The sequence below is a fragment of the Lepidochelys olivacea genome (genome assembly GCF_965140295.1).
Source record: "Lepidochelys olivacea isolate rLepOli2 genome assembly, chromosome: 2".
Classification (NCBI taxonomy): Eukaryota; Metazoa; Chordata; order Testudines; family Cheloniidae; genus Lepidochelys; species Lepidochelys olivacea.
In genome coordinates, this window is record NC_140412.1 from 206,483,166 (window position 1) to 206,510,412 (window position 27,247).

The 27,247-nt window shown below is 41.7% G+C and overlaps 1 protein-coding gene across 3 annotated transcripts in view; it reads left to right on the forward strand.

Moving 5' to 3' along the window:
• The first annotated feature begins 10,136 nt into the window (after positions 1 to 10,136).
• CPVL (carboxypeptidase vitellogenic like) overlaps positions 10,137 to 27,247 on the forward strand; it is a 95,192-nt gene continuing 78,081 nt past the window's right edge. The window contains exons 1-4 of one of the 3 annotated variants that reach the window (XM_084621344.1): positions 10,137 to 10,254; positions 14,992 to 15,329; positions 25,223 to 25,429; positions 26,717 to 26,835. In XM_084621344.1, the coding sequence (XP_084477470.1) occupies positions 25,240 to 25,429; positions 26,717 to 26,835 (309 nt within the window). In that variant the 5' untranslated portion in view covers positions 10,137 to 10,254; positions 14,992 to 15,329; positions 25,223 to 25,239. The other 2 variants (XM_084621345.1, XM_084621346.1) reach the window with 2 other exon arrangements.

Below are 27,247 nucleotides of genomic sequence, written 5' to 3' on the forward strand. Positions count from 1 at the left end.
TTTTGCAAACAAATTTTAGTCTATGGATTTGTTTGCCAACTGTTCACTACAAATATTCCTTAAAATATGCACAATTCAACAGTCAAATAGTATGATTGGCTACCTAAGTCACATGGAATAAACCTTTACAAATTAATTCTGCTTCTGCCCAAAAGACATTTTATTTCAGCAAGTCTTGAAATTTACTTTCTGCAAATGTTAGCAAAACCAAAACTTTACGGCACTTTTAATTTGCTTTTGGCAATTAAATGTGCACAGACAACAAAGTGTCTATTTAGAAGTAAATGCTCAAGAATAATTTCTCCCTTTATTCTCCCAGCTCTGGTTGTGGGGTAGAATTTTCGTAATGAGACACAAATAGCTGCAACAATAGCAAGGGAGATACAGAAAATTACTACAGAAGAAAGCTGCTGTTCATGTTTTTATTTTAAACAAATGTTCTCTCGTAGATCTGCCCCATTGTGAAAGGCTGTCTTTAAAATAATTTTGCATATTGATTTATGCAATTGATTTGTTTATAATGGGACCACTTGAACTTAAATTTATGCATTGGCTTAACTTCAGCATCTTAAATAAGGTATGTACAATGGAGTACCTGAATCTGAACACACTTAAATAGAAATCCTATAGGCTATAAAGGTCTTCCAGTTTTTGTTTTATTATGTTTTTTTTTTTTAAATACTGACCATATATCAAATCCTGAGAGTCAGAATTTTTTACTCAGGAAAAACTTCACTTGTGCAACATCCTGCAATAAACCAAGTACCAGCTGAAAAACCTAAATTCCAGTTGGGCATGCTCAGCTCCTCAAAGGATCTGTCTCAACAGGAGTTTGCCAGATTTGTCCCTAATTATTTAGAGTGTGAAATCCTGGCTCCACTGAAGTCAATGGGAGTTTTGCCATTGACTTCAATGAGGCCAAAATTTTACCCATGGTTTCTCTCTCATTGTAACACAATAAAAATTGTGATGCCACAAGGCAACATCAATATAGTTTTATGTACTAGTGGGAAGATAAAATAAATTGGGAAGGACAAATGTTCCTGGTTCTCAAAGGTCAAAATACTCAGTGTTGGTTTTTTCAATAAAAATACTTCTCGGCGGATAATCAAAAATAATATACACCAACTTAGTGCTGTTAAAGAATGAACATACCCCAGCACTCACTATCATGCTAACATTCTGAAACAATCAAAAGTATTTAGTAAAATGCAAATTCTAGTAAAATTTGTTAGAGGTGAGTGCCTCAAATGACGTGATCCTGAAATTGCACATTAAGTTAAACATAAAATACATAAAAAGGCTGTAAATAAAAAGGCTGTGTGTAAATAACATTGACACTTCATGAGCTGGAAGGAGGGGGATTATAAATGTGATTGTGAAATGATTCTGTCCTACAAACTCTAAGTTGATAATATATAGTATATCAAGAGTAATGTTCTAGGACTCTTTGTGGATGCAGAACAAACTCCCCTCCCACTGGAAAAGAAGAATACACACTTTCTGTGGTTATTATAAAGCTCCAGAGAATTTTCTTAAAACATTTTACCACAATCAGGGATCCATTTTCCTATCCCTAGGCTTCTTAACTCTTATATCAATGGTGACTATAATTTCTTTTTCATCATGAAAACAGAGTCCTTATTTTTTTTTGTTCTGATAAAATGAAATGTTCTTTCCCCATGTTAAAATTATCTTTTATATTGTTAGTCTGCAATATGGGGAAAGCAGGGCATTAGTGACTAAATGAGTCTTGAATTCTTTTTTTCTTTATGATACAGGGCCAAATCCTGCTCCTTTTGATATCAGTGGCTAACTCTTTGAAGCTGGAGTGGATGTTTAGTTATCAATCTTGCTAGCATATGACCAATTACATCCGTAGTCAGGCTGGATAGAAAACCTTCTCATCTAGTATACTGCCTTGTGCACACTGCATTTATGAGCAAGTCACCTCAGATGCTAATGAACAGTCAAACCCATATGCAGGCAAATTAATATCGGTAAATGCTTATTTAATTTATACATATAGGCATCTAAAGATAAATTAATGTTTCTGTCACAAGCAGCCTTTATCAAAACTGTCTTAACTGATTTGTCCTGAGGTGCCTGTAAGTACAAAATTAAATGAATTTTAACTGGATATTTGACTAGGTATTTCACATTATCATTATATCATTATCTGTGCATGGATTTATTGTACATGGGATGCTGAGATGGATTTTACATTATTTTTAGTGGTTTTTGTAGGGCAACTGCTTGTATTTATATCCCACAAATTAATATTTATCTCTATCATGGCATCAGAAGAGTAGCTACTGAGATTATTCGATGGATCTTTTGACACTTTTAGAATATGGAATGCTGAACATTAACATTCAACTCAGTTGTAAAAATGATTCCCTAAGGGACGAGGACATCCAATTAATTGGACTACTGTATTTCCTTGTAAATGGTATCTTCTATGGATCACTACAGTGATAGTGAAGCATTAGAACTTCACAGGACACAATGGAGATGCAGCTTTATCTGTTAATGCAGGAGAATCATGAGACCAGGATGTGCACTTTCCATTGTCTGACATACCATCACCAAGATAGGTAAAAGGTGCATGCCTGCTGTTCAAGTGTTTGGAGAGAACTATGGGCATCAGAAAGCTGTTGTCGGACAGATGGCTATTGGAGGATAATTTGATGGAACCCCATTGAATAAAATGCATGTTTTTTGCCTGTAAGCACATAAGAGAAGAATTCCTTCTCCAGAAGAAGCATCAATACAGGGTCATGTGACCCATTTTGGTCCAGGGACTTGATCTGGGCGTGTTGCCCCTGAAAATCTAAAGGAAAGAGCAGTAAAATGGACAGATATGACTAGGAGATTCCATGCCCTATACCAAAGCACATGGGGGAAATGGTTTCATTGGTTTTGGATATGATATCCCGTAAAGGAAGTGTTCTTGCATAAGAACTGGTTATGGCTTTCTGGGCTGGAATAAAGGAATAAACAATCCAAGCAAGCCCAAATGACAACACATAGGAAACCAAAGATGAGGAAGATCCACCAGAGCAGAAAATAAGGTTTCTTCTACCCCGGCAATGTAGGAGAAGAAATCCCACCTTGCTCATGGATGACCTAAGCAAGGTACCTGTTTGGCCAAACTCAGCATACTATTCAAGACCAAACCAAGCCAAGCCCAGGGCCAATAAAGTTTTAGTGACGTTGGGTAACCTCTGGCTATGTACTGAGAGAGTCAAGCTTTTCGCTGTAGATTGGAAATAGAGAGGCCATGACGATATATGATGTTTGAACATACAAAGGGATGAATGTGGACTAGACAGAAGGAGGGCATTACTTTGTGTGGTGCAATTTAGATTAGCAAGGGGTTGTGTCACCACCTACCCTGCAACCTTGGGTGCCTCACAATGCTTTGCTGCTGTAGCTCTCAACCTGGGCTAAACAGCATGCAGGTCACACCCTGAGTGTCTATGGATAGCTGCAACCTACGAGCATCACTCCAGTCACACTCTGACTTCCCTCAGCCTTGATTACCACTTGCAGGGTGATCCCAACACACTCTCAGTCCCAGATTTCCCCCCAAAAAGTGTGTTTTGAACTGTCCAGTCCTCTCCTGGACAGTTCAGGTATTAGAGGTCCTTTGGCCCTGTTTGCTACTTTAATTGGAGTTACCAAACAATTCAGTTTAAACACAACACTGGATTCATTTAGATTAAAGAATAAAACAAGTTTAACTACAAAGAGAGAGATTTTAAGAGAGAGTACAAATATAAGGCAGTAAGGTGAGATATGGTTACAAGAGAAATAAAGATAAAACACTTTTAGTAGCTAAAACTTAAACTAGACTTGGTTCAACATAAAATCCTTACCACATGTTCCCAGAAACACTGCTAATCCAATTTTCATGTTGGGATCCCTCCCAAAGTCAAAAGGATGGTTCCTTTGTCTTCTTAGGAGAGAGAGAGAGAGAGAGAAACTGGAAGAGAAAAATGATAACAGTGAGCTGTTTTTGCCCCTCACTTTTATAGTCCACTCACTCTTTGAAATGCATTTTCCTGAGGGTTACCCCTAGATACTGTTCCTTCCAGCTGTGAGGATGGAGACATGGAGTGTCTTAGTGAAAGAAGTTCTATGGTGTTGTTTGCTAAAATGCAGATGTGACCTTTCTGCCAGGTGAAGCCAGCAACAACAAGGGCTGGGTTCAGTATCTAGGGGTTCATTTTCAACAATACAACACAAAACCAGCTGAAGCCCCCATCCAGTCACCTGGGACAATTACACACCACCCCCTGGGCGCCTCTAGGAGGCAATACTTCCCCTCTTGCAAGCACAGAGACAGCGTAGCAAAAACTTTTAATAAAAGGAGGGAATTAACTCAGCATTCATTTGAGAAAACACTGCAACTAGGGCTCATAAACACAAACCACAAGCAAAAGAGCCACCCCCAAGTAAGTTGGGCAGTGTCCTTTTCCCTTCAGGGTCTTAAGTCCAGCAACCCAGAAGTCCTTTTAATGTGTCCGTCCCTTCTCTGTACCCCACTCACAGTTGCTATCCTTTGCCAGTGCAGCCCCAGAGTTCAGAGGCTCATCCGCAGAGTTCACCTCCCACTCTGTCTGAAAGGTGGGGGTGGGGGTGTAAGGAGGTACCTTACACTCTACACTGCTCAGGCACTTGCTCGTCACCCCAACAGCAGATTGCCACTTCTCTACAGGGCTCTGCTCTGGCCCTCTCCACCAGCTTCTCTGCTAGTCGCTTGCCATGGCTGTCCACCAGCCACCCTGCTGGTCACACCTCTCTGCCAGCCACACTGCTAGCTGCTTGCCACACCTCTCCACCAGCTACCCACTTGCCAAGATATCTTCAGCTCCCCCCCCCTCCCTCTTTACCACAGCTCTCAGTGATTTCAGCTGTTAGTGGGAGACCCTCACTGCTGGTACACACTAGGCAGTCTCTTACAATATAGACACTGTCCCAAAGAAGATCTAAACCTAAATATCAGTGATTTCAGCTCTACACCATGTAACAAGACTCTCAACTGAATCTAAATTAGCTCTTTTATTATACTATGAAAAAGGCCCAGATCAAATAGTGTTACCCAGGGTTCTTTCAACCCAAAGCTCTTGGTAATTTTTACTCTGTGTGAGGTGGTGTCAGGAAATAAATCAGGGGAGACATGGCCGTCCAACTGATAGATGACTGGCACAAACAGGACAACACAAGAGTGCTTTCACTTAAAGCTAAACTTTACTTAGTCTCAAGCACTTATACACGTCTGCAACAGGTTAGTGAAACACCCCAAACCCTTGATAATTACCAAAGCTGAGTGTGGCTCTCGAGTGGCACAATGGCAGCCCATCTGCTAGTGGGGAACACAAGATGCATCTAGAGGGAGAGTCCAGTCCTGAAGAGTCCCCCTACCTCAAACTTTTTCCCCTTATTTATACATTAGTAATAGAATGACATGTCCCTTAAAACAAACTTGTTAAGTAAGCAGTTTCATTGGTCAAGTGAGAGGTTCCTTCTGATTGTCAATTAACTAGGTGTGGGTTTTTCCAGCATTTGCAGCCTCGAGGCCCCAACAGACATTCCTGGGGCACATCCTGCTCTTCTAAAATGTATGTATCAGCAACTTCAACAAAATTCTTATCAGGAAGGACATGGGGTCAAGCTGTCCTCTCTATGGCACCCAAAAACCTCCTTCCCCTCCTACCTCGGTTAAGCTAGGCCTGCTGACTTTGCTGCTTTTAGCAATAAGCCATAGTGGTTTCAGGCACTTTACTGGTTTTCCAAAGTGTCTCCATACAATAGCATCTAAAACCCTAAACAAAACCCACCCTCCCTCAACTCATTGGGCTTGTGAATTCATGTCCCCTGCCTAGCAAGTGCTATTCAGTTGAGGGTGAGTCCCCCCATTGGGGTATGCCAGTTACAGTTCTGCTGCCCTCAGTTCACACAACAAGGATATCAATGCTTTATTATTCCTGCTCCAATAACAAGGAGACTGGGGATCCAACACCAGCCACAAGTGATCATTTGGGAAAGCAGTCCCATCATGCTGAGCACCTAGGCAGAGTGGGTGTGTCCATGCAAACGAGATCAGATTCTGAAGTCTTCTTTTCCACAGCTCACCAGAAGATGTCAGGGGAGAGCTCATCCAGACTCTGCTTACACAGATTGATCTGTTCCTTCTTCCCTCCATTGCCAAAGGACGGTCACTTGACTGGTGATTGCCAATCAACTTTGATGACATGTGGCTGGATGCATCATCTTGTCCTTTGTCTTGGAGAAACAGGTTTACCCCTTCCCCAAACCTGTCTGGTAAATACATTTCAGTCATAATTTCAGCTTATGTTCCTAACTTTACATACAATGTTGCTATACATATTTCACCCTGATATTACTGACAGTGAGTTATTACTTTTCAAATGATACCTCACAAGGCGTATTTTGTACAAAGAGAATAGCGTGTAGCATGTGAATACAGGGGTGAATTTGGTCACAGAGGACAATGAAATTTTCCATCTCATTTTGATCTTTGAGAAAGAACTAGGCAAGACCCAGAAGGATTATCAGGAAAGGACCAATGTGGTATTAAGAAATTTAACACAGTTGTTGTCCAGGATGCTCAAGAACCAGCCAATCCAGTCACAGGAAGCTTAAAGCAACCAAAACTCTGAATCAGAGTTAAATATAAGTTATTGCTGTTTTTAATTTTGAATAGTATACTAGTACTGCTTTTCAATGAGACATAAAATATTGACCTTGTTTTTCACCAAAGCAATTACCCTACAATTGCAATACACTCTAGACTGTAGCAATTTTTAGGTGTTCTATTTTCAATATGCCTCAGAGCAGTGTTCCTCCGACAGTGAAACAGGCCCCACTGTTGATGTGTAACAATACTTTATAGAAGCTGCAGTGCAAAATCCAATAAATTCATTGGGTTAGGGTAACATTTTAGAGAAGTGTGGTTCTTACATCAAGCGGTCAGTAGCTTTTAGCTTTCAATTATTGTCAAACTTACCCTTCAAGCAATAGCTAAACAACTCACAATAACAGTCTCGGCTGTTAAACACACACTTTCTCCTTTCCCATCTAGTTTTTTTTCTGTGTCCCTGTGATAATGTAATAAAATACAATGGATGCTAAAAACTATAGTTTGTATTTAAACAAATGTGGCTGCAGTACTGAGGTGGGAAGTTAGTAAATATGGTGGGATAACCTTCCACTCCATTCTAAATAACAAGCATTGTATGTGTTTTGTAATAGCCGGTGGAGCTGTTGTTTACAGAGTGAGTCAACAAGAAATGGTAACACAGGGATGATCAGGACAGTTCTGACCAGATCCCTAAATTAGCTGAAAGAAAAGGAGTACTTGTGGCACCTTTTCTTTTTGCTAATACAGACTAACACGGCTGTTACTCTGAAACCTAAATTAGCTGTACACTTTCCTCCATTTTCTTTCCAAAATGATCTTTTACTTTTTGTTCAGTTCAGGCTCTTATCGTATATCCATCACTATAATATCTAATGTCAGGTTTCAGAGTAGCAGCCGTGTTAGTCTGTATCCGCAAAAAGAAAAGGAGTACTTGTGGCACCTTAGAGACTAACAAATTTATTTGAGCATAAGCTTTTGTGAGCTACAGCTCACTTCATCGGATGCATCCGATGAAGTGAGCTGTGTAGCTCACGAAAGCTTATGCTCATATAATATCTAAGCATCTTTTAAGAATGAGTTAAACTAAGTGCCTGACACTTGCCATGTACGGTTCCTTCTCCATACCCCTCCTCCTGAGGAAATTTGTGTGTTTTAAGGTGATATTCTGTTCTGTTTTTGTGAAGTCATGGTAAAAGAAGATCTGTACCAAATAGTGGTGAGTTCTGAGGTAGTGCTTAGTTCCCATTGAATGAGTTCCACAGTCTCATACCTGCCCTTAAAAGGCTCTATTTGCAGCAGGGGTGAGATTCATCTTTGCACTAGACAATTCTATTGTGTCAGTTATTGGGAGCTGCCAAGGACAGAGTGTAAAGTGATCTTTTACCTATCCTGGGCCCAGGCCATGATATCAGAGCAGCTTAAAATAAAGGACCAAGTCCTTAAACTTGAGCTATGGGAAGCCAGTGGAATGAGCACAATAAAGGGTGATGTGATTGTAAATGCAAGCTACTGTATTCTGTAGTTGTCTTAAGGGATAATACTTTCAGGCCCAGGGACATTGAAATGCTGTTGCTGCATCAGCCTTGTATTATCAAGGACAAGTCAGCAGTAGCAGCAAGGATGGACTCCAGTCTCTTAGCTAGTCGGAGACGGTAAATCCATTTCCAATGGATGCTGCTGTGTGACAACTCACCATCAGTGAGAAGGCCAGAAGAACTCCTAAACTGCAGACTGACTTGACAAGTTGTGGGATTTCCTTTAAGTTTATATTTCTGCCTGGTATTTTCTTGTGTAAGCCCTATGGCCAGAAGCTCCAAAGGAGAATGAGTCACCATAACTACCCTTGGATTTGGGGAGGGATAGCTCAGTGGTTTGAGCAGTGGCCTGCTAAACACAGGGTTCTGAGTTCAATCATTGAGGGGACCATTTAGGGATCTGGGGCAAAAATTGGGGATTAGTCCTGCTTTGAGCAGGGGGTTGGACTAGATGACCTCCTGAGGTCCCTTCCAACCCTGATATTCTATGACTCGCATTTTCTGGGGTAGTGGGCTCTCAGAGGGGGAAAGACCCCTTACTTTGTGGCAAAGAGATCATTTCCAAGCAGCAAGTGCTCTACTCCAGGGTGATAAGAACTCTTTGCTCCCCTCCCCTGAGGATCTTGCTGCCAGAGACAATGCAGACTGAGGACTTTGCTGTGAGAGCCATTGCAGAGGAGTTCATAGTGCGAGACGACACACAGGACAACAACAGAACTTTTCTGAGGCATCACCCACCCATCACCTTAATAAAGCTGAATCACTAAACTGGGTTAGGTGTTGGTGCCAGACAAGCAGTTTCTTGGATGGAGACAGACCTTTAAAAAGACACTTGGTTTACTGCAACTCACTGATTCCCAACCACAGGTGGGTTTGTTGGATGGGTGAAGTGTGTTGTCAAGGGAGTATTACCTGTGGGCATTCTCACTGGCAGGAGGGAAGGGAGTTGCCAAAGTTACTGAGAGGGGGGGTTAATTTTACTTTTTATTTTCATATATATTCTATTGCTGTGTTTTCTCAAGTTTATAAAGATTTCCTTGTGTGAGCCTCAGACACAAGTCTTGGAGCCTTTGAGAGTGGGGGAAGTTCTGCCTGTTAAGAGCACCCAGGAAGAGATTGTTTAGTTTTCTCAGGTTTCTGAGTGATAAGTGGATGGATTATTTGCCAAGAGGTGCTCTAGAGCTATTGAATGTGGCCCTTTTTGCTTCCATTAATCACTTGCCAGAAGGGTTACATTTGTTCAAGTGAAACATCACAAAATATTTATTTTGTATTTCAGAAGTGCTAGCTCTCAACTGCTGTGAGCTCCTGCTCACATGTATGTCACTGTAAGCAAAGTGACTAAATTAGAGTGAAACTAATGAAGACGTTTTTATATTTCAAGTTGGGGGAAACAGAAAGGTAAACAGATTAAGTGTTAAAGTAAGCTTGAATTTAATTGTTTTTTCATTTGCAATAATATTGGTCTTATTGTGAGCACAAAGTTGTGGTAAAAAAAAACACGATATGATTTTTAACTGGTCTTTGAAAATCTACATATTTGGGGACATATCAGCTGTTCAGTTCTTTCCAGTGCGGTTCCTTTAAGAAGTAAAAAGGGGAAGTGACCGGTTCCTGGCAAAGCAGTGCATGAAGAGTTGGCATAACTCTTCAACCACCAGGATGAAAACAGATGGGCCTCCATTTTCCTATGGAGTAGCAAAACACAAACATGTTGTGCAACGCAGAACGGCTCCCCTTGCATTGCACGTTTCCCCCCCTCCCAGCTCCCAAGGCACTCAGCAGAATTACAGCCCCAAATAAAATGGGGGGCAAATACACAGATTCGTTTACAACGTTTGTGACCCTGCCTGTTTGCTATAGGACCCTGCGGCCCTGCTGCTCCCTGCTGGATGCGACCTGCAAGAGCAGGGGGTAGGTTGGGGTCATCTGTTTAAAGCGGGTGCTGGCTGCTACCTTCTTGCCTCCCCTCCCTCAGGGTGTTGCTCGGGCTGTGATTGGCGGAGACTGTCCGCGGGGTTTCTCCCCCCCACAGCCGGCAGGGGACTGGTGAGTGCTGCGGCGGGTGGGAGCGGGGGGCGCTGCCTGGCCTCTTGCCGGCCGGCTCTGCACGCCGGGAGCCGGGAAGGGAGCAGCGGCGTTCACCCCCTTCTTGCGGGGGGTTGGCTGGTGGATGGATTTGCCGCTCCCGTGAGCATTGCAGGGGCCCGCAGCCTGCCACAGCCCGGGGCTGCTGGAGGGGGTCGGGTTATTGAGCCGGCGAGGGTGCAGCAGGAGCGGCGGAGGCGTGTTGGGGAGAATGCAGCAGCAGGGTGGGCGCCAGAGGGCTGGTGGCGTTGCAGTACTGGGGGGGGGGGGTGTGCAGAAGAGGGGGAGTTTGCAGAGAGAGAAGTGGGGAGGGTCTGGGGGAGAGGGGGACAGGCTGGGGAAGGAAGGAAGGAGAAGGCGGCAGGTAGCTTTACCTACCAGAGGGATTTCTAGTGACCAGGAGAACTGGAGGAAGGAACTTTGTTTGTGAACAGTCGTGTGAGTCTTACTCTACATGCAACTGAAAGAAGCCAGCAATGTAGCCTATGTACTCCAGTAGCCCGGCATGGGTTAAAGGAGCAGCGTAGAGGGTGAGGCATTGCTTAGGCCAGTAAACCCTGAACCCTGTGTACTCAAGTACATACCCTACAGGGCGCTCTACTCAGCCTTTCCTGTCTACAGCTGTGGTGTGTCCCACTGTCCCCCTGCGGCTGGAGCCTTGCCCTGTGGAAGGAAAAGACTCCAGCAGTGAGGAAAGGCCCCAGTGGCTGGGAAGCAGCTGTCAAAGACTTCTGCCAGACTTCTCCCTGCCATTGGAGCTCTTCCCTGTTGCAGAGAGAGGCTCTGTCTGTGGGGAAAGGTTGGTGCTAAGCTTTTCCCACTCCACTGTCTCCCGCCTTTCAGAGCCTTTCACTGACGTGTAGCGACCCCTGGCAGTGTGGGCACAGCCCGCTTTTCACTGCGGCGAGTGGCTGCGCATACCCTACACGCTGCTGAAGGAAGGGCTGTTGAAACAGGTGGGCTGCTTCACATGAGTTAGCTAAGCAACAGACGCCAGGGTGTTTTTCCCAGCTGTCTACTTGTGTATCAGAAATCAGGAGAGGGGAAACTCTTGTTTGGGGGGAGGGATAGCTCAGTGGTTTGAGCATTGGCCTGCTAAACCCAGGGTTGTGAGTTCAATCCTTGAGGGGGCCCATTTAGGGATCTGGGGCAAAAATTTGGGATTGGTCCTGCTTTGAGCAGGGGGTTGGACTAGATGACCTCCTGAGGTCCCTTCCAACCCTGATAGTCTATGATTCTACTGTAGACATAGCCTTATGGTGCCATAGGTGAAAGGATGACCTTGTGACTAAACTCGTGTAGCCAGGCTAAGGAGATCTATTCCTGACTCTGCCCAGCTACCCTTTGTGACCTTGGGCAAGTCCCTTTGTCTTTTACAGAGTGAGATAGTAAGGATTATTGATTCTTAAACACACAGATTTCTGAGGGCTTTTTTTCTCCATTGCAGCTGGACCCATTACTCTTTGAGTAGCAGAGGAAGGGTGGCCTGACATGGCTGGCCTGATGTTAGGTGGTTGCTGAGGTACACAGGCTCTTGGCAGTCTCCTGTTAACTTCAGCAGCTCAGTTGGGGACAAAATGCTACTTCTTACAGAGCTGTCTGGGGCATCAGGACAGACCCTGAAATAGACATCCTTTGTGTTCAGGGACATACACGTCACCATATATTTGTCACAATAATCTGAGAGTTCCTAGAATTCTGCATAGGAATGCAGAGCTCCTCTGGTCAGCTACTCCAAGATTGAGCCTAAACCCTGCATGAAGATGCAGAATAAGTTACTACTCATGCTGATAGGTGGTTCTTGTTAGCTCTGACCAGGCTAAAAAAGGATCAGCTTGTCTTTATGGGGCAGAGAGGATAGTTGTTCAGAAAGCACTTCAAACAGTTAAAGTGGGGAGGAAGACTTAGGCTGAGGTTTATATTCTGATGCCTGTTCCTTACAATGCCCCTCCTGGAGTTTGGTTTTTAGTATAGACTATATACACTCTCTGTATACACTGTTCAGAGCAAGGGAGGAACTGTACTTCCCACATCAAAAGGCCATTGTAAAGATCAGTATGCACCAATGCCTTGAACATGTATAGCTTTTAAAAGACCTTTTTAAGGATTCCAGCCCCTGTTAGTCTAGGGTGCCTTGACCAACACTGGAGGTCCAGTAGAGAAGTTGCCAGGCTTTTCTGAGCCTTGTGATGATATTTTGACTTCAGCTATTACAGAAGACTGCAGTAGGAGAGATGTGGATGAGGGAAGAGAGCGATTATGCCAGAAGCTCACAGAAGAGAGCACTGTGGGGAGGCAGCCTCAAAATGTGAATACTATTCCAAACAATCAGATGTTTTTCCGAGTCTCCAACTGTGACATTTTTTGGGGTTACCTGACAGGTCTGGAATGAATCACTACCACCTGCTTACAATGTGAGAGCCTTGTCTGTGCCCACCAGAGGAAACCTTCCCATTCTAATGGGTTGCTGACAACTTGAGTGCTCCAATTTGGGCTCTACGGACCCCTCTGATTTTACCTAAAACCATTTAGAAATCAATAAAAAGAAAAGGAGTACTTGTGGCACCTTAGAGACTAACCAATTTATTTGAGCATAAGCTTTCGTGAGCTACAGCTCACTTCATCGGATCCGATGAAGTGAGCTGTAGCTCACGAAAGCTTATGCTCAAATAAATTGGTTAGTCTCTAAGGTGCCACAAGTACTCCTTTTCTTTTTGCGAATACAGACTAACACGGCTGTTACTCTGAAACCTGTTAGAAATCAATGCAATTTGTGTGTAGCTGGAGCCGAAGTTTACTACGTTCCTCCAAAACTCTGAGTGACTTAAATGAAGCAGCTAATTAGTAAACAAGTGGAATGATGTTTGTGGGGCAGGAGAGAGATTTACAGGAAAGAAAAAAAAGTTATTTCACAGCCATGAAGGAGTAATTATAAACAGTGTATAAGGACTACTGACCGACCACCAGAGGGCAAACCACTCCTATATTCTCTCTAACATTAGCGTTAGATGCATCGGAATGCCTAATACCTTAGTCATAACTAGAGCTGTGCAAATAACTGACTGATTTGATAGCATTTCTAAAAAGTTTCTGTTTCAGGTTGAACTGAATGTGGGGTGTGTGTTTTTTTTTTTTTTTTAATTTTCAGGTAATTGAAAAGTTAGAAGAAAATTTGTTTCAGCTTAAACAAAACATTTTGCTTGACAAATGAAATGTTTCTTTTTTATTTTTGGCTATTTAAAACTGTTTTTTAGGATAAAAGCACAATGCTCTATTCACAAAAGGCTTAGGCACCTCTGGCATGCACAAAACCAAGGTAGGAGTGCCATCTGGTATGTGGGAGAATCCGGTGTGAATCCCTGCCCAGGAGCAAGAGTTTGGATCCAGGTTTCTCCTCTTTCTGGTGAGGCCATATGGCTCTTGGTCTATAGGCAATGGCTCTTGGTCTTTCCTGTTGAAGTTGTTCCACTTGTGTAAATATTTATCGGACCAGGGACTGGAACCTGGGTGTCCTGGCAGTGGGTCCCCTAACCACCAGGCTATAAAGACATTCTCTTTCACACACTCTTCCTCACCCACAATGAACTTCAACAGGAGAGACTGAGAAAGACCCACCTCCAGAACACTCTATAGCCAAGTGATAAGGACACTCACCTGGGATGAGAAGGGAGAAAACCTGGATTCCAGTCCTCACTCCAGAGCGGATTTCAAATCTGGCTCTCCAACATCCCAGGTTACTGAGTTCCCTAACTACAGTGTGGGGGGCACCACTATTATCACCTCCTCCTTGGTATTGTGAATCTAGCCCAAAAAAATGGTTCAGTTAAAATGAACTCCCAGTTAGACATTTCCTACATTTTTTTCCCTTTTGCTTTGAAATAATCAAAATTGACATGCATTTGTGAAATGTTTCAATCAATGCACTTTTCAGCGAAAAAAAATTTTGGCTGAAATTTTTTCCCCAGCACTAGTCATAACCTCTCTCCTTCATATATGTATGACCTTTGCATGAGTTCAAAGAAATTTAACTGTGTGAAAAGCTTGAATGGGTAATAAGCCATTTTGGTGCCAGAGGGACAGAAAGAAATTGTGATAAACATTTTATTAATGATCTTAATTTTAAAAAGTGTATGAATTTCTTAACGTTTTTCCATTTAAAATAAAAAAAACAAAAAACATCCTGCATATTTAGCCTTCAGAGTAAATGTAACATTGAGGCCAAACCAATTGTATCTAGTCAAAGTTATAGGGGTGTGTACCTAAATATAAAACCTATAATGGAACCTTATTGCAAACTTATGTATAGATTCGCTATTGTGCCTCAGTATTATGTACTCCACTAAGAGTAATTGTCAGATACACAACATTTAGAGATGAACGTGAATGTAGCCAATTGTGATCAAAGCATCATTATGAAGTCCTATATCTGCTGAGACAAGTGGCCAGTGACCTGATCTTTCCACAAAGATACGGTGACATGAAGCGTTGTGCCAACATTCCTGGCTGATGTGGCAATGACATTCCTCTGTCGTGATGTTTTATTACTATACCAATGTTGCAGCCAAATGTTTCTTAAGGAGAAAAATCCAGAATTTGATGTAAAAAGGTCATTTAAAACTATCCGAAGAAGAATCTATCTAGCTATTTTAAAGAAAAAAATAAAACAAATGTGTGGTTGATAAACTTTTTCTTGTTCAGGAGTTTAGAGAAGCATCTGATCTAGAAGGTCTTCCTCCTTGAGACAGAGAGCATCTGAGAAGCTTATGAACCTACTGGATTGCAGGCCTGCCAGCAGCTGAAGCCCATTCCATCGGAGTTATTGCTGTTCTGTGGGCGTAAGCATTCTCTGTGGAACTGTGCCAGCAGCTTATCTGGTTATTGCTTAACCAGTTTCCTTGCAATTATTGCTGTACTATGAAGAAAAGTTTTGAAGGCTGTGATTAACAAGTAGCTCCACCCGGTTTTTGTGGGTACTGTGAATAAATTCCTACTTGTTGGTGCTTGTAAAGCAAGAATTGGAGTAATCATTTTAACAGGTAAGAACTTATTTTTAATATCCTTCATTGTCAGTTTTGGGTGAGCTATTTATATGCTGTGCACTTAACCCAAGACTAACCAGGAAGTGTTGAAATATGTCACTCATTCTTTTTAATGATTTTTATGAATAATGCAGCTGAAGATAAAAATCTCAGTGGTGTGGTTCTATCTATTCATGAATTTTTGGCTGCTGTGACTGAGTAACTTATTCAACAACATTTTTTGGCTCCATGTGTGTTTTGATATTTGCTACTAAGAGCGATTTATTTCACTACTTGCTAAAGGGGTCATGAGTCTTTGCCAAACAAAATGGGAATGCTGTACCATTCTGAAGTATTGTACAGAAACAGATTCCTTTGTTAACTTGTAATGGTTTAAAATAATTCTACTTTGCAAATTTAGCTTCACTGCAATTGAGATGCACGTGGACTGTCATGTTAAAGCTGTTTCACAGAGCAAAGGACTATGTCTAGGAATGTTTTGCAATAGAGGACTTTATAATATATTCACCCTTTTCCATTGCAATTAATCTAGAGTAACATTTGTGTCCATCACATTTACTTAATTTATAACCAAATCCAGGTTTTTTTAAACTCTGGACTCCAAAGGTCAATGATGCACAATAGAGAAACCGTTTGAGACTTGTTTAAGAATTAGATTGAGCATCAAGCATGATCTAGTTATCATGCATACATTGAAACATGGCATTTTGGCTGTCTGCTTGTATTAGTGGTAGTGTAGTAACACTTTCCTAGCCTGCCCAGAAGTAAAAAAACATGTGTATATTTAGTACACTCAATCTCAAAGTGAAAGGCTTTCAAATTAAATGACACTCCAGTTCTTTATACTTTTTTTTTTTTTTGCTTTTAGTATTTATTGAAAACATGCACTGTTCATATTTGGTTTCTTACTATAACTGCTTTAGTGTATTACATAATCCTGGGGTAAATAGTAAGGACTTCCATCAGTCTCAATGCACTCCAAACATTCAGCTTTTCTTTAACTATTTATATAGGAAGTTTTAACAAGTTTACAAATCCTTGTCATGTAAATATCAGAAACAAAACTCTCCATTACAACAGTTCTCTTTTGTTTAAAGAGACATTACACAGAAATACAGTCATCAGATCTTTGTATTTAACAGTGTCTTATGATATTACAGAATGAGCATTATTACAACACCTTTGTTAAGTGAAATCTCTATACACACATAACAGGCCAGATATGGCTGTCAGATGTTAATATTAAGAAAAAAAATTGGACAGGCATGCTGGTGGGTTTGTTGTTTTTTGGCAGATGAACGTACTTTTTCTGAGTATTGAATGAAAGGTAACCAAATGTCTAAGCATCTATCTGTCCTCTGTTTTGCTGGTACGTAACTGATGTCTTAATCTTTCTGTAACTACAACTTTTTTTTTTTTTTTTTTTTGAACCAATAGCCAAGCAGCTACTAGCAGATGAGAGATTAATTCATTTTCTTTTGCATGATCATTTTCACTAGGAAGCCCCAGGAGGATTATCAAAGGGTCGTTTGGTAATAAATATCCAACAATTTATGCTTTTGCTTACGGATTGCTTCCCAATATTCTGTTGTGGCTGGACATGTCCACTATATATGCATAAAATCTTCTTTCACCACAATTTCTTAAACATTTTTCCACATTCAATATCTCTCTATTTTTTTTAATCTGTCTGGTGTGAGGTACCATTGAACCGGTATCTTAAAGAATTTTTCTTTTATTGTACTACAGACTGAGGTTGCTGGTCCTCTTTTCCAGATCAATCCCCATTCTTATAATGTAATTTTTGTATCTGCATCCTTTTCCCAGTGTATGATATAGAGACACTTTTTGGGGGGCGGGGGGGAGGAAAGCTGTCTGCAAAGATTCATATAAATGAGTTTTGTTTCCTAATTGTCCAGATGCGATCACTTCTTCTGATCTTAGCTTTCTGTGCAAAAGAGGTTTCTAGAAAGTTGAGAGAGACAGTGCCTGATTTGAAAGTACTGGTACGATGGGAGAGTGGGCCAGTTCAAATTAGTTTTGATCTCTAAATAAGTTAGAAAAGTTTCTTTACTCAATAGCTGGCCAACTGTGTGTATTCCATGGGTCTCCCCATCTTTGAAGATCTCTGGTTTGTGATTTTGGTTAAAATCTGGATTATTTGCAATGGGTGTCATTGGTGAACTAAACAATCAGCTTTAACATGAGGTAGGTAGTTTATCTTTACAGATTAGGAAAGAGAACTATGGGGTAAATGAATTACTTATGGTCATCCAGAAAGTATGTGATGCAGCTTTGACTAGAGCCCATACTGCTGCCGCCTCCTAGTCATGTGCCACAAAACCATCCTTCCCTTAAATGATTAATAGTGTGTTTGCCCCAGTGAACATCCATGATGGGAGTTTGAATTCTTTATCGCCTCTGAGAAGTAACTTGGAGATTCCTTTAAAGTGCTATAAAACTCCAAAGTTGTGGGTTATATTGTATTCCAGTTCAGTTTTATAAACTGAACTCTATAATTTAGAACTCTGCCTATAAATGAACAGAACAGCATTAAAGCAGTGGTCATAAATTGATTCCAGTGGAACATGTTTCTCCATTTTTTTTCATTGTGAAGTATCCATTCTGAGCAGATTTTTCACTAGAAGGTTAAATAATGAATATCCATTTACATGATAAACCAAAGGCTGTTTTATCCAGATTGTGGCTGGGAAGGTAGTATAAAATCTCAAGATCTCTAAATCAATTGCTTGCAAGAATTCTGCAGTTGCTTTCAGTTATTCACTGAAGCGTGATTTTAGTGTTAATGAAAAGTGCTAGACTGACTTAGTGGTAGCTCTAATTTGAGACATTGTCCAGCTCAGAAAAATGAAAGTGAATCAGTCACCCCAGTTCTATGCCACTTGCCTTCAAGACACTCCTCTTTAATTCCGACTGCTATATATCTACATTCCTCTACTGTATCTCGTTCAAATCACTACACCTTACCCAGATTTCTCTCCTGACCCCTCTCTCTGCCCACTTCTGACTTGTGAGAGTCCTTTGACATTTATGCTGTACAACTGGAACTTCCTCATTCTCTACTTCCTCACAGAATTTATAAAGATCCACCTATTCCACTCTGTTGATAATGAACTTGCCATTCTCTGTCTATATACAGTAATAAGTAGAACCACCTTGTGCTTTTAAGAAGTGGAATATGGACTCTGTTAATTGTTTGGTATAGTTCTCCTATTCATGACAGAGCACCATGCACCCTTGCAGCACTTAATGTGTGTCATTCTTAGCTTCAGACTTAATGGTGTAGAACTTCTGTCATCAAGAAGAAAAAAGGCCTATATAGGGCAACTGCATCAGTTTCCTATATTGTGGTTTACTTTCCAGCAAGGGCTCCAAAGCAGCAATAGCATTTCAAGGAAGGCACCTGCACTTCATTGAATATCCACAGCAAAGGAACTGAAAGGCACTTCTGAAACTCAATTAATTGATCCTCCTAAAATGCTGACCTAGCGACACCATTGCTGAGATTTAGAAACTGAAGTCCTCTTTATTCCGAGAACATGAATAGGAGCAGTGCAAGCATCTCAACCCTGTTTTGCAGAGACCACTTCTGTAGTTAAGAAGGAGCACTTAGGTTGAAAATATTGGGGGATGAGGATGATTTTTCAAAAAAGCCTTATTGAGCTGAGAGTAATGTCAAATCAGAGCGAAGGGAGGAATAATGGATTAGCTTTCCTTTCCTCATAAACCTGCCTGCCTCTGTAGGTACAATTGGGCTGGCATTGCAGCATATTCATACAGAAATAAGATGGTTGGGGGGAAGAGGCAGAAAATAACTACAGAATTGACTCTTCTGCACTACTTAAAATCCTAGATGTAGTTTGTGGGATTGGAGTGGTAGGTGAGGAGGTTGATTCCATAGATCCACTGCTGGGGGAAAAAGTGTTAAAATTCCTAGGGTCAGATTCTGCCACTCGGTCATAGTGAGTAGCATCTTGCTCTGCAAACAGCTCCTTGCAGTCAGTCAGTGGGACTGCACATGTAGTAATGCAGCAGCAGTTCTATGCATTGTAAAAGTGGCAAAATCTTGGTCCTTAGTTGGGAAGTATATTTAGAGCCAAAAGGAAAACCTTTTTCGTTCAATTAAATTATAAAGTACAAAATTTACTTTTTTATCCCAAGGTGCAAAAACGGAAACTGATCATGGGAAAACTGACCTTCTTGCCGATTTCTGACATGACTTCTCTGGAAGCAGCACCTCCATACTGCCAGATGGAGGATGCTGACTCTTTTTCTCCTGTTTTTCCTAAACCCTGTTGTCTCTTTGTCCTCCATCTTCATTCACTCCATTTCCCTTTGCGATGACATGACTTCATTCTTCTAAATTTGTGGCTTCTTTTTGCAAACCAGGAAGATACACTATTATACACAATTATTTAAGCAATTATGTAGTTTAATATACATTTATTCAGATTCTTTTTACATTTATTATGTTAGAAAATGGTGCATGATGAATTTCTTTGATTGTTTAACTTGTAATTTGTGTAAACTTTATTTGGATGGAAATTCAAAGTCAGTCAAAAATGCACAAACAGAATTCAAATATTTATTAATAAAAGTATCTTAAATATGCTGCATACATAAACTTTTTTTTCTTATCAAAACATGTTTTTCTTTTAAAACTGGTTTATTAAAATAAGGAAAGTATGATCTGTAGTTTAGTGAATTGAACTGATTGTTTCTGGTCAATCTGTCCATCTTTCTTAGTTTTTTATTATAGATAGGAAGAGGAAAACAAGCTTTCCTGCTTTTCAACTTCCAGTTGTCTCTTAACTTTGAATGAACTAATCACTGAACTGAGTTAGCTGAATAAACTGAAATGAAGAAAATGTTTTCTGTACCTGCAGAAGAGGCTACTGCTGTCAAAAGCTGGTTTAGCATCTGAACGAATTCTACTTCCAGGTGCTAAGCCAGTGATTGCCGCCGGTTCAGTGATTTGCCCTTCTTTAAAACTTGGCAGCAAACATACTGATTAATATTTTTGTACTTAATTAAAATGTTGTTAATAGATTAAAAGACACTTAGACCTCAACATAAACTGTCAATTTCAAATTTAATTTTAAATAGGTTTTTTGAAGTGTACTTAATTTAAATGAAAAATTCCAGTTTTAATAAAAAATCTGATTTAAAAAATAAATTGTTTTGTTTTCCCCCTTGCCTTGCCCGAGCCTTTTCTTCTCTAGACTACATGTTCCAGTTCTTTCAATCTTTTCTCATAGGTCTTGTTTTCTAAACTTCTTATCATTTTTGTTACCGTCCTCTGAACTTTCTCCAATTTGTTCACATCTTTCTTAAAGTATGATGCCCAAAACTGGACACAGTACTCCAGCTGAGCCTCACCAGTGCTGAATAGAGTGGAAAAATATGACTCTTGTTAATACATCTGAGTGACATTTGCCTTTTTTTGCAACAGCATCACACTGTTGTCTCATTCAGTTAGTGGTTTCTATAGCCCACCAGATTTATTTATTTATTTTATTTTTGTAGTACAGCTGCCTAGTCTGCAATTTCAGATTTTGTATTTGTGTATTTGATTTTTTTCCTTCCTAAGTGTAGTAGTTCAGTACTTTGCACTTGTCTGGATTAAATTTCGTCTTCTTGATAACAGAGAATTCCTCTGAAATCATCAAGATAATTTTGAATTCTACTCCCGTCCTCCATGTTTAGAAAATGTGTTGGCTATTGTATTAATTAACATGTTGAAAACACTACGTAACGTCCAGTATACTCAGGTGGTAGTAGTATAGTAACTTATTAGCTGTCATGTTTGGTAGACAAACCTCATTTTCCCAGTGTAGAAAAGATGTCTGAGTCTTCAAACAGCCTGAAACAATAGCTATAACAGGGGGGCAAACCTGAGGGCTGCATCTGGGTATGGAAATTGTATGGCAGGTCATGAATGCCTGATGGGAAAGGGGGACTCTATGGGGTGTAGTATGGGGGTGGGGGGCTCTATAAGGAATGTTACTGAGGAGGGGCTTATGGGGGGGCTCTACAGGGGGAGGTACTGGGGACTCCTAGGTGCCCTGCCGGCGGTGACACCAAGGTGGCCGTACCAGGCACCACCACAGGCTGAGGCACCCTAGCTGGGACAGGTGTAGCCCCTGGGTGGTTTCGAGGGTGGGGCCATAGAAGACCAGGAGGGGATTGGGTGGGCTGCTGTGTAGGGGTGGGGTTCCGATCCCGGAAACAGCGCAGTGAAGTCGCACCTGCATAGTGTGGTGCTGTGTGCCGGCAGATGGTGCTCATCGAGGGAATTGTGAGTCGGGGGCGGGGGAGCACCGGGCGGGTGGAGCGGGAGCTCGAGGGTCGGATAAAATACTTGCAGTGAATTGCTCTGCTTTGAAGAATTTGGCCTCTAATAAATTTGTTCCATCAAAGTAACTCAACATACTTCTAGATGGATTTGTCACTGAAAAGCTAATCTTTTTACTGAACACTTTAATTTTTTTAAACACATTTGAAAAGAACATCAGTTTATAAAGAGCTGGAATTAGGTTAGCTACTTAAACATCAATGTGAGCTGTTACCTCATCTTTATTTTTGACATCACTAGCTTCCTATAGTGATGTTAAAGTAGCCGATTTGGATCCTAGAAACTACTTGTCTCATGTATTCTGTTGTCCCAAGGTAGCACTTACTGAGACTCCTCTGTCAAAAACAGCTTGCTGGTTGTTGATATAAATCCACACCACACACATGCAAATAGTTAAAAGATAATGGCAAAGGTCTCGTATGGAGATGGCAAAATCCTCCTATATTGCTTTTTGTAGTAGCCCAATAGACTAGGGTTACCTCCTTTCTAATTACTGGTAACTGGATTCCCGAAGCCCCACACCCTGTCCTGCCTCTTCCTCAGCCCTGCCCCTGCTCCACCGCTTCCCCAAGGCCTTGTCCACGTCTCTTGCTTCTCCCCCGGGCCACCTTGCAAGTAGGAGGTAGCCCTGTCTGAGCAGGGGCTGGCATGGGTTAATGACCTGGCATCTCCCCATGCCCTGTGGTAACTGGGCTTTTTGCTTCCGGTGCCATTTAGGGTTGCCAGGTCCCCAAAACCAGACACCCGGCAACCCTAAAAGGCAACCTAAACACAGAAGCCAAAAAACAGACCCGTCTGGGTAAAACCTGGACAGGTGGCAACCCTACAGTAGACTAGCAGTGGCTTGCTAAATGGGACTGATAGGGTGTATAGACCTCACACTGGTGATGCCCTGGGTGCAGGGCTAGTTCCAGACCTGTCAGTCATGTGTGGGAGGAGAAGGCCTTTAAAAGGGAAGAAACGCCAGTCAGCTGGGGGGAAAGGAGCAGAAGTGCCTTTCTGGGGAGACACCTGGAGCCCAGAGTTGGGAGCCCTTCACTCCAACCCTACAGAGAGTGCAGAGAACTCCCAGGGTAAGCTAGAGAGATTTATGAAGGCCTGCAAAGGGCCAGGGGCCCTTACAAGTTGCAAGGAGCTGGGGCCTGGGCTGAAGACACCCAGTGTAAATAACTGGGTGTAGTCAGATTCCCCACCTGGGTGAGAAACCCCAGGGGGCCCTTTTATGGCACTATTTGCATGAGTAAGTGCAGTTGTATAACTGTGTTGAGCCCTTCCAGGCTCCTCTTGATCAGTGCCCAGACAGTGTCCAGTTAGCGTTAGCTTGACGACTAAATCCCCTCACATGTAAAATGTCTATCTGGCATTCTCTTTCAAAAACAGAGCTGCATTATCACAGGGGGTCAGCAAGAGCACCGCAACCACTGGAAGTAGCTTGGGTAGGAGGACATGGTACCCTTTGGCACTTCAAAAGTAGACTTGGTTATCCTGAGAGCTTGATGGATGCTGGAAGCTTTCTCGATCACAGGCATTTTTAAATGCTTCTTTTCCGTAGAGTGGAGTGCAGTTAATGTGAAACCAATTGTAAGATATACTACTGACTTTTTGTCCTTGTATAATGGATTTTCAGTAGGATCCATGAACTTTTTTCACATGGGGGAAAATTTGAAGTGTGCTTAAATGTTCTTAAATTCTGAGGACTTCCTGTATGTTACCATTAGTGGGGCCTTTTTATTAGCATCTGCCTTGCAGGAAGGTCTCAAGAACATTGAAGTACATGTACTTAAATATATTATGGTCTTTAAATGAATGACTTAAAATAGTGAAGAAAAACTTGAATTGAAGCAGCTACAAAAATCCAAGCAAAAGCATCAGTTTTCTTCTGCAGTGATTTTCTCTAGGGTTAAAACTGGAAAGAAGGGTAAGAGGAAGCATTCTGAGGTCATTCTGTTCTTAGCAGAGATGTGTGTGACAGTAAAGGTTCATTTGTCATAAATCTGCAATACAAGAAAATCAATTTAGAGCTAGGGTAAACTTCTTTTGCATTAGAGAGTAGTTCTGTTGCTGCATGATCTCTGAACACAACTGGAATTATCATTGATTTACTTTGGTCTCTTAAGCCTTGTCTATATTTACAGAGGGCCTGTGTAAGGAAGCAGTATCTCTTGCGATTTTAAACTGCTGCTTCTAACATGGCTCCAGCCCCAATGTGGAAGGGGCCCTAAATGTAACAGCTTGTGTAAATATTTATATCTTTACATGTATATTAACTTTTCAGTAAAACTGAGACAGAGGGCTGAAATGTTTGCACTTCTTTGTTTTGTTTCTTATGTAATGTCTCTTTTTTAATTCCAAGGGATACTGTGTGGGGGGGGGGGGCTGTAACCTGTTGTAATTGGGCTCCTGAGGTACACTACATGCTTGTAAGAGAGTTGGTATCTCTACTTAATCTTTTTAGATGTACCACTGCCTTGGTTTCCCCTTTGTATATAACAGCGTGCTGCAAATCTCTGGGTCTTCAAATACCATTCAAAATGGCCTCCACCCTTTACATAGGAGAAAGCAGGGTTTCTCAAGTCTCAGTCCTGGGGCCCATCCCTTAATGAGAGAGTTCCAGGCAGCTGGTTCACTGCTCAGTTACAAGGGTTCACACTATCGCCAGGATGTCCGTGGCTTGCTTACTGTTTTCTTGCCCCAGCCCTGTTTGGGCTGACTCTGTTTTATTGGACCCTCAGAGAGCTCATGCAGCTCTTTTTTTCCTTTTTGGTCACAGGGATTTAGTCCTTGGCCCATCCTCTCTTCAGCTATTTCCCTGGGCTCTGCCATGAGGAAAGTAACAGCTCTACCCCAGGCTTCCGCAGGGAGAGGCTTTCAAGCAGCCCCTGCTTCTCACACAGGCCCTCTCCCAGACTGGGCAACTGGGATTGACTTTTATTGTCTGCTTTCTGTGTTGGTGTTTTGTTCCTTGTTTTTGTGGGTTTTGTACTTACAACCATTGAAGGAGAAACAATATTGAATGCTGCACATAGGACTTGTATGTAGGTTGTTTTTAAAATGCAAAAATCACATTTTTAACTCTGATGTGGGTGTGGGCCTGAGCCAATATCCCAGAGGGAAACCACTCCAAAGTTCAAGATACTAAAGAGCAAGACTTGTACTCTGTAGTTTGGGCCACTCTCTGGTTTAAGAATAATATTACTGAGGTGGGATCTTGCCTCTTAAGAATATTTGTGAAAGCTTTCCAGGTCCCCTTCAGTAGTGCAAGTTGTCTGCTTTGTGCTTGTAAGACAGCAGCAACTCTACACTTCTGCTTTATTGCTGTGGAAGTGAGAACAACTTAAAGAAGTGAAAGTGCTTTGTTCTGCGTTAGATATTAGATAATGGGTGCCTACAGGATTCCTAATAGTGTGTTAAGATGGCGATAAAACTATGACATGAGAAACCATTAAGCAAAACACAGTGATTGCAGCAGCAAGTTCCTTTTTGTATCTGACTTGTGGTATGCTTTCTTTTCTAGAGGGATTAAATGACCAAATGTGGAAGGCGACTGTTCTGCTGACTTTGCTGACCCTGAGTGTGACCTTCGAGCTAGGTCGTGCTCATAAACAATGGAGTGCCTTTCGCAGCATGTTTAGAAGGATCAAGTGTTCCACACCATCAAAAGGAGACCCAGGGCACCCACTCTTCCTTACCCCTTATATTGAAAGTGGGAGAACTGAGGAAGGTAAGAAGAAGTTTACAAACTACCTGCCTAGAAAACCTACCTCTTTCTAAACTTTCTGTAGAACCTTACTAACTTGCACCTAATGATTGGGAACAGCTGTCGATTACTGAAGCTTGGAAGCTATAGGGTATGTCTACACAGAGACAAATAGACCTGTGGCTGGCCCAGGTCAGCTGACTTAGGTTCCGGGGCTGAAAAATTGCTGCATAGATGTTTGGGCTTGGGTTGGCGCCTGAAATCTCTGAGGATGGAGGGTCCCAGAGCTCAAGATACAGCCTGAACCTGAATTTCTACACAGCAAATTTTAGCCCAGCAGCCCGAGCCCAAGTCAGCTGACCTGCGGGGCTTTTATCCCCATGTAGACATTGAACTGTTCGCTTGGCAAGTGCAGATTTAGTTAGCTGTGATGCTACATAAAATACTACTAAACATAATGTAAAATAGTCTTTTAAAAGTAATGAGGTATTAGAAACTTGAGGCCTAACTATAGCCCTCTGCTGTGGAAGTGCCTTGAGAAGTACGGAGATAAAAGAATAAGAATTTTGATGAGTAAAATCTCACTAGTTAATACGCAATCTCATTTTAACACCTCTAAAATTGTTCACTTAGATTGGTACAAACGTGACAAACGACATGGATGTAGGAGGTGACTAAGCTGGTTCAGATGTTGCATCTCATACAAGAAAAGTTGCATCCGAGAGAGGGCCTGATTGATGAGAGAAACTCCATTGCTTTTCTTGTATCTGTTTTACTCGTTGATTTTTAGTAAGGGGATCAGTGTTCTTCCTCTTCCCCTGATTGTTGTACGTGTGTGTTTGTAGTAAATGTAGAATTGAGATATATGTAAATTCTAAATTGAGGCTTATCTCTAGACCTGGCACACAGAATCTGAATCATCCCAGCCTTTGGAAAGTTTCAGTTTGGAACTTTGCATCTTAGAATCCCGCTAATATCCTTAACGCTGAGGGAAAGGGAGGCATTTCTGTATTCAGGCTGTGGAAATTTTGAGAACCAGAAGTGCTCTTGGATGTTGCCTCCCATTCACAATTGAGGTCTTCAGAGTGATGAATTCCCATTCCACATCCCGTGGAGAAAGGGTAGGCTCCAGGAAGTATGGCTTCTTGAGGGGTGGTATTTGCTATGGGAGGGGAGTGGATAGTGGGCTGTTCTTTTCTGGTCAGTAAGGGATCTGTATGTCCTTGGGTTTATTCCTTGTAATGACAGACATGTTAACCTGAATACCATTCTCTTTATTAATGCTTGTTTGAATCTTTTTGGTCTCTCTAGGAAGGCAGTTAAGTTTGGTTGGCCCTCTCCAAGGAGTAAATGTGAAGAGTTACTCTGGCTATCTCACAGTGAACAAGACTCACAACAGCAATCTCTTCTTCTGGTTCTTCCCTGCTGAGGTAAACGTACTACTGAGATGAAATACTCCTGTGCCATTTAAACAACAAAACAGCCCTCTTCCCCCCATACTTATGGCATTGCTTAGTGTATTTACAACAGAAAGCTGACATTACAGGATAGCAGTACTTTACCTTGAAAGCTAGGCATAACACAAGCCAAACATAAACTTCTATTTAATAAGGGTGAACATTTATTTAATGGTAGCCAGACAACACAATAAATTCCTCTTGAAATGATTGCTTGTACTTTACCTCCTTCTTTTCCTCCAGCCACAGCATTCTAGTTGGCTGCAGGTTGGCTTGAAATGGTTGTAGACTGACTTGAAGTCCAAAATTGATCCCAGATCTGTGTGTGTGTGTGGTATCTATCAAACTTGTGCAAACTTGCTGTAATGTAGGGAAACTGCGTCTA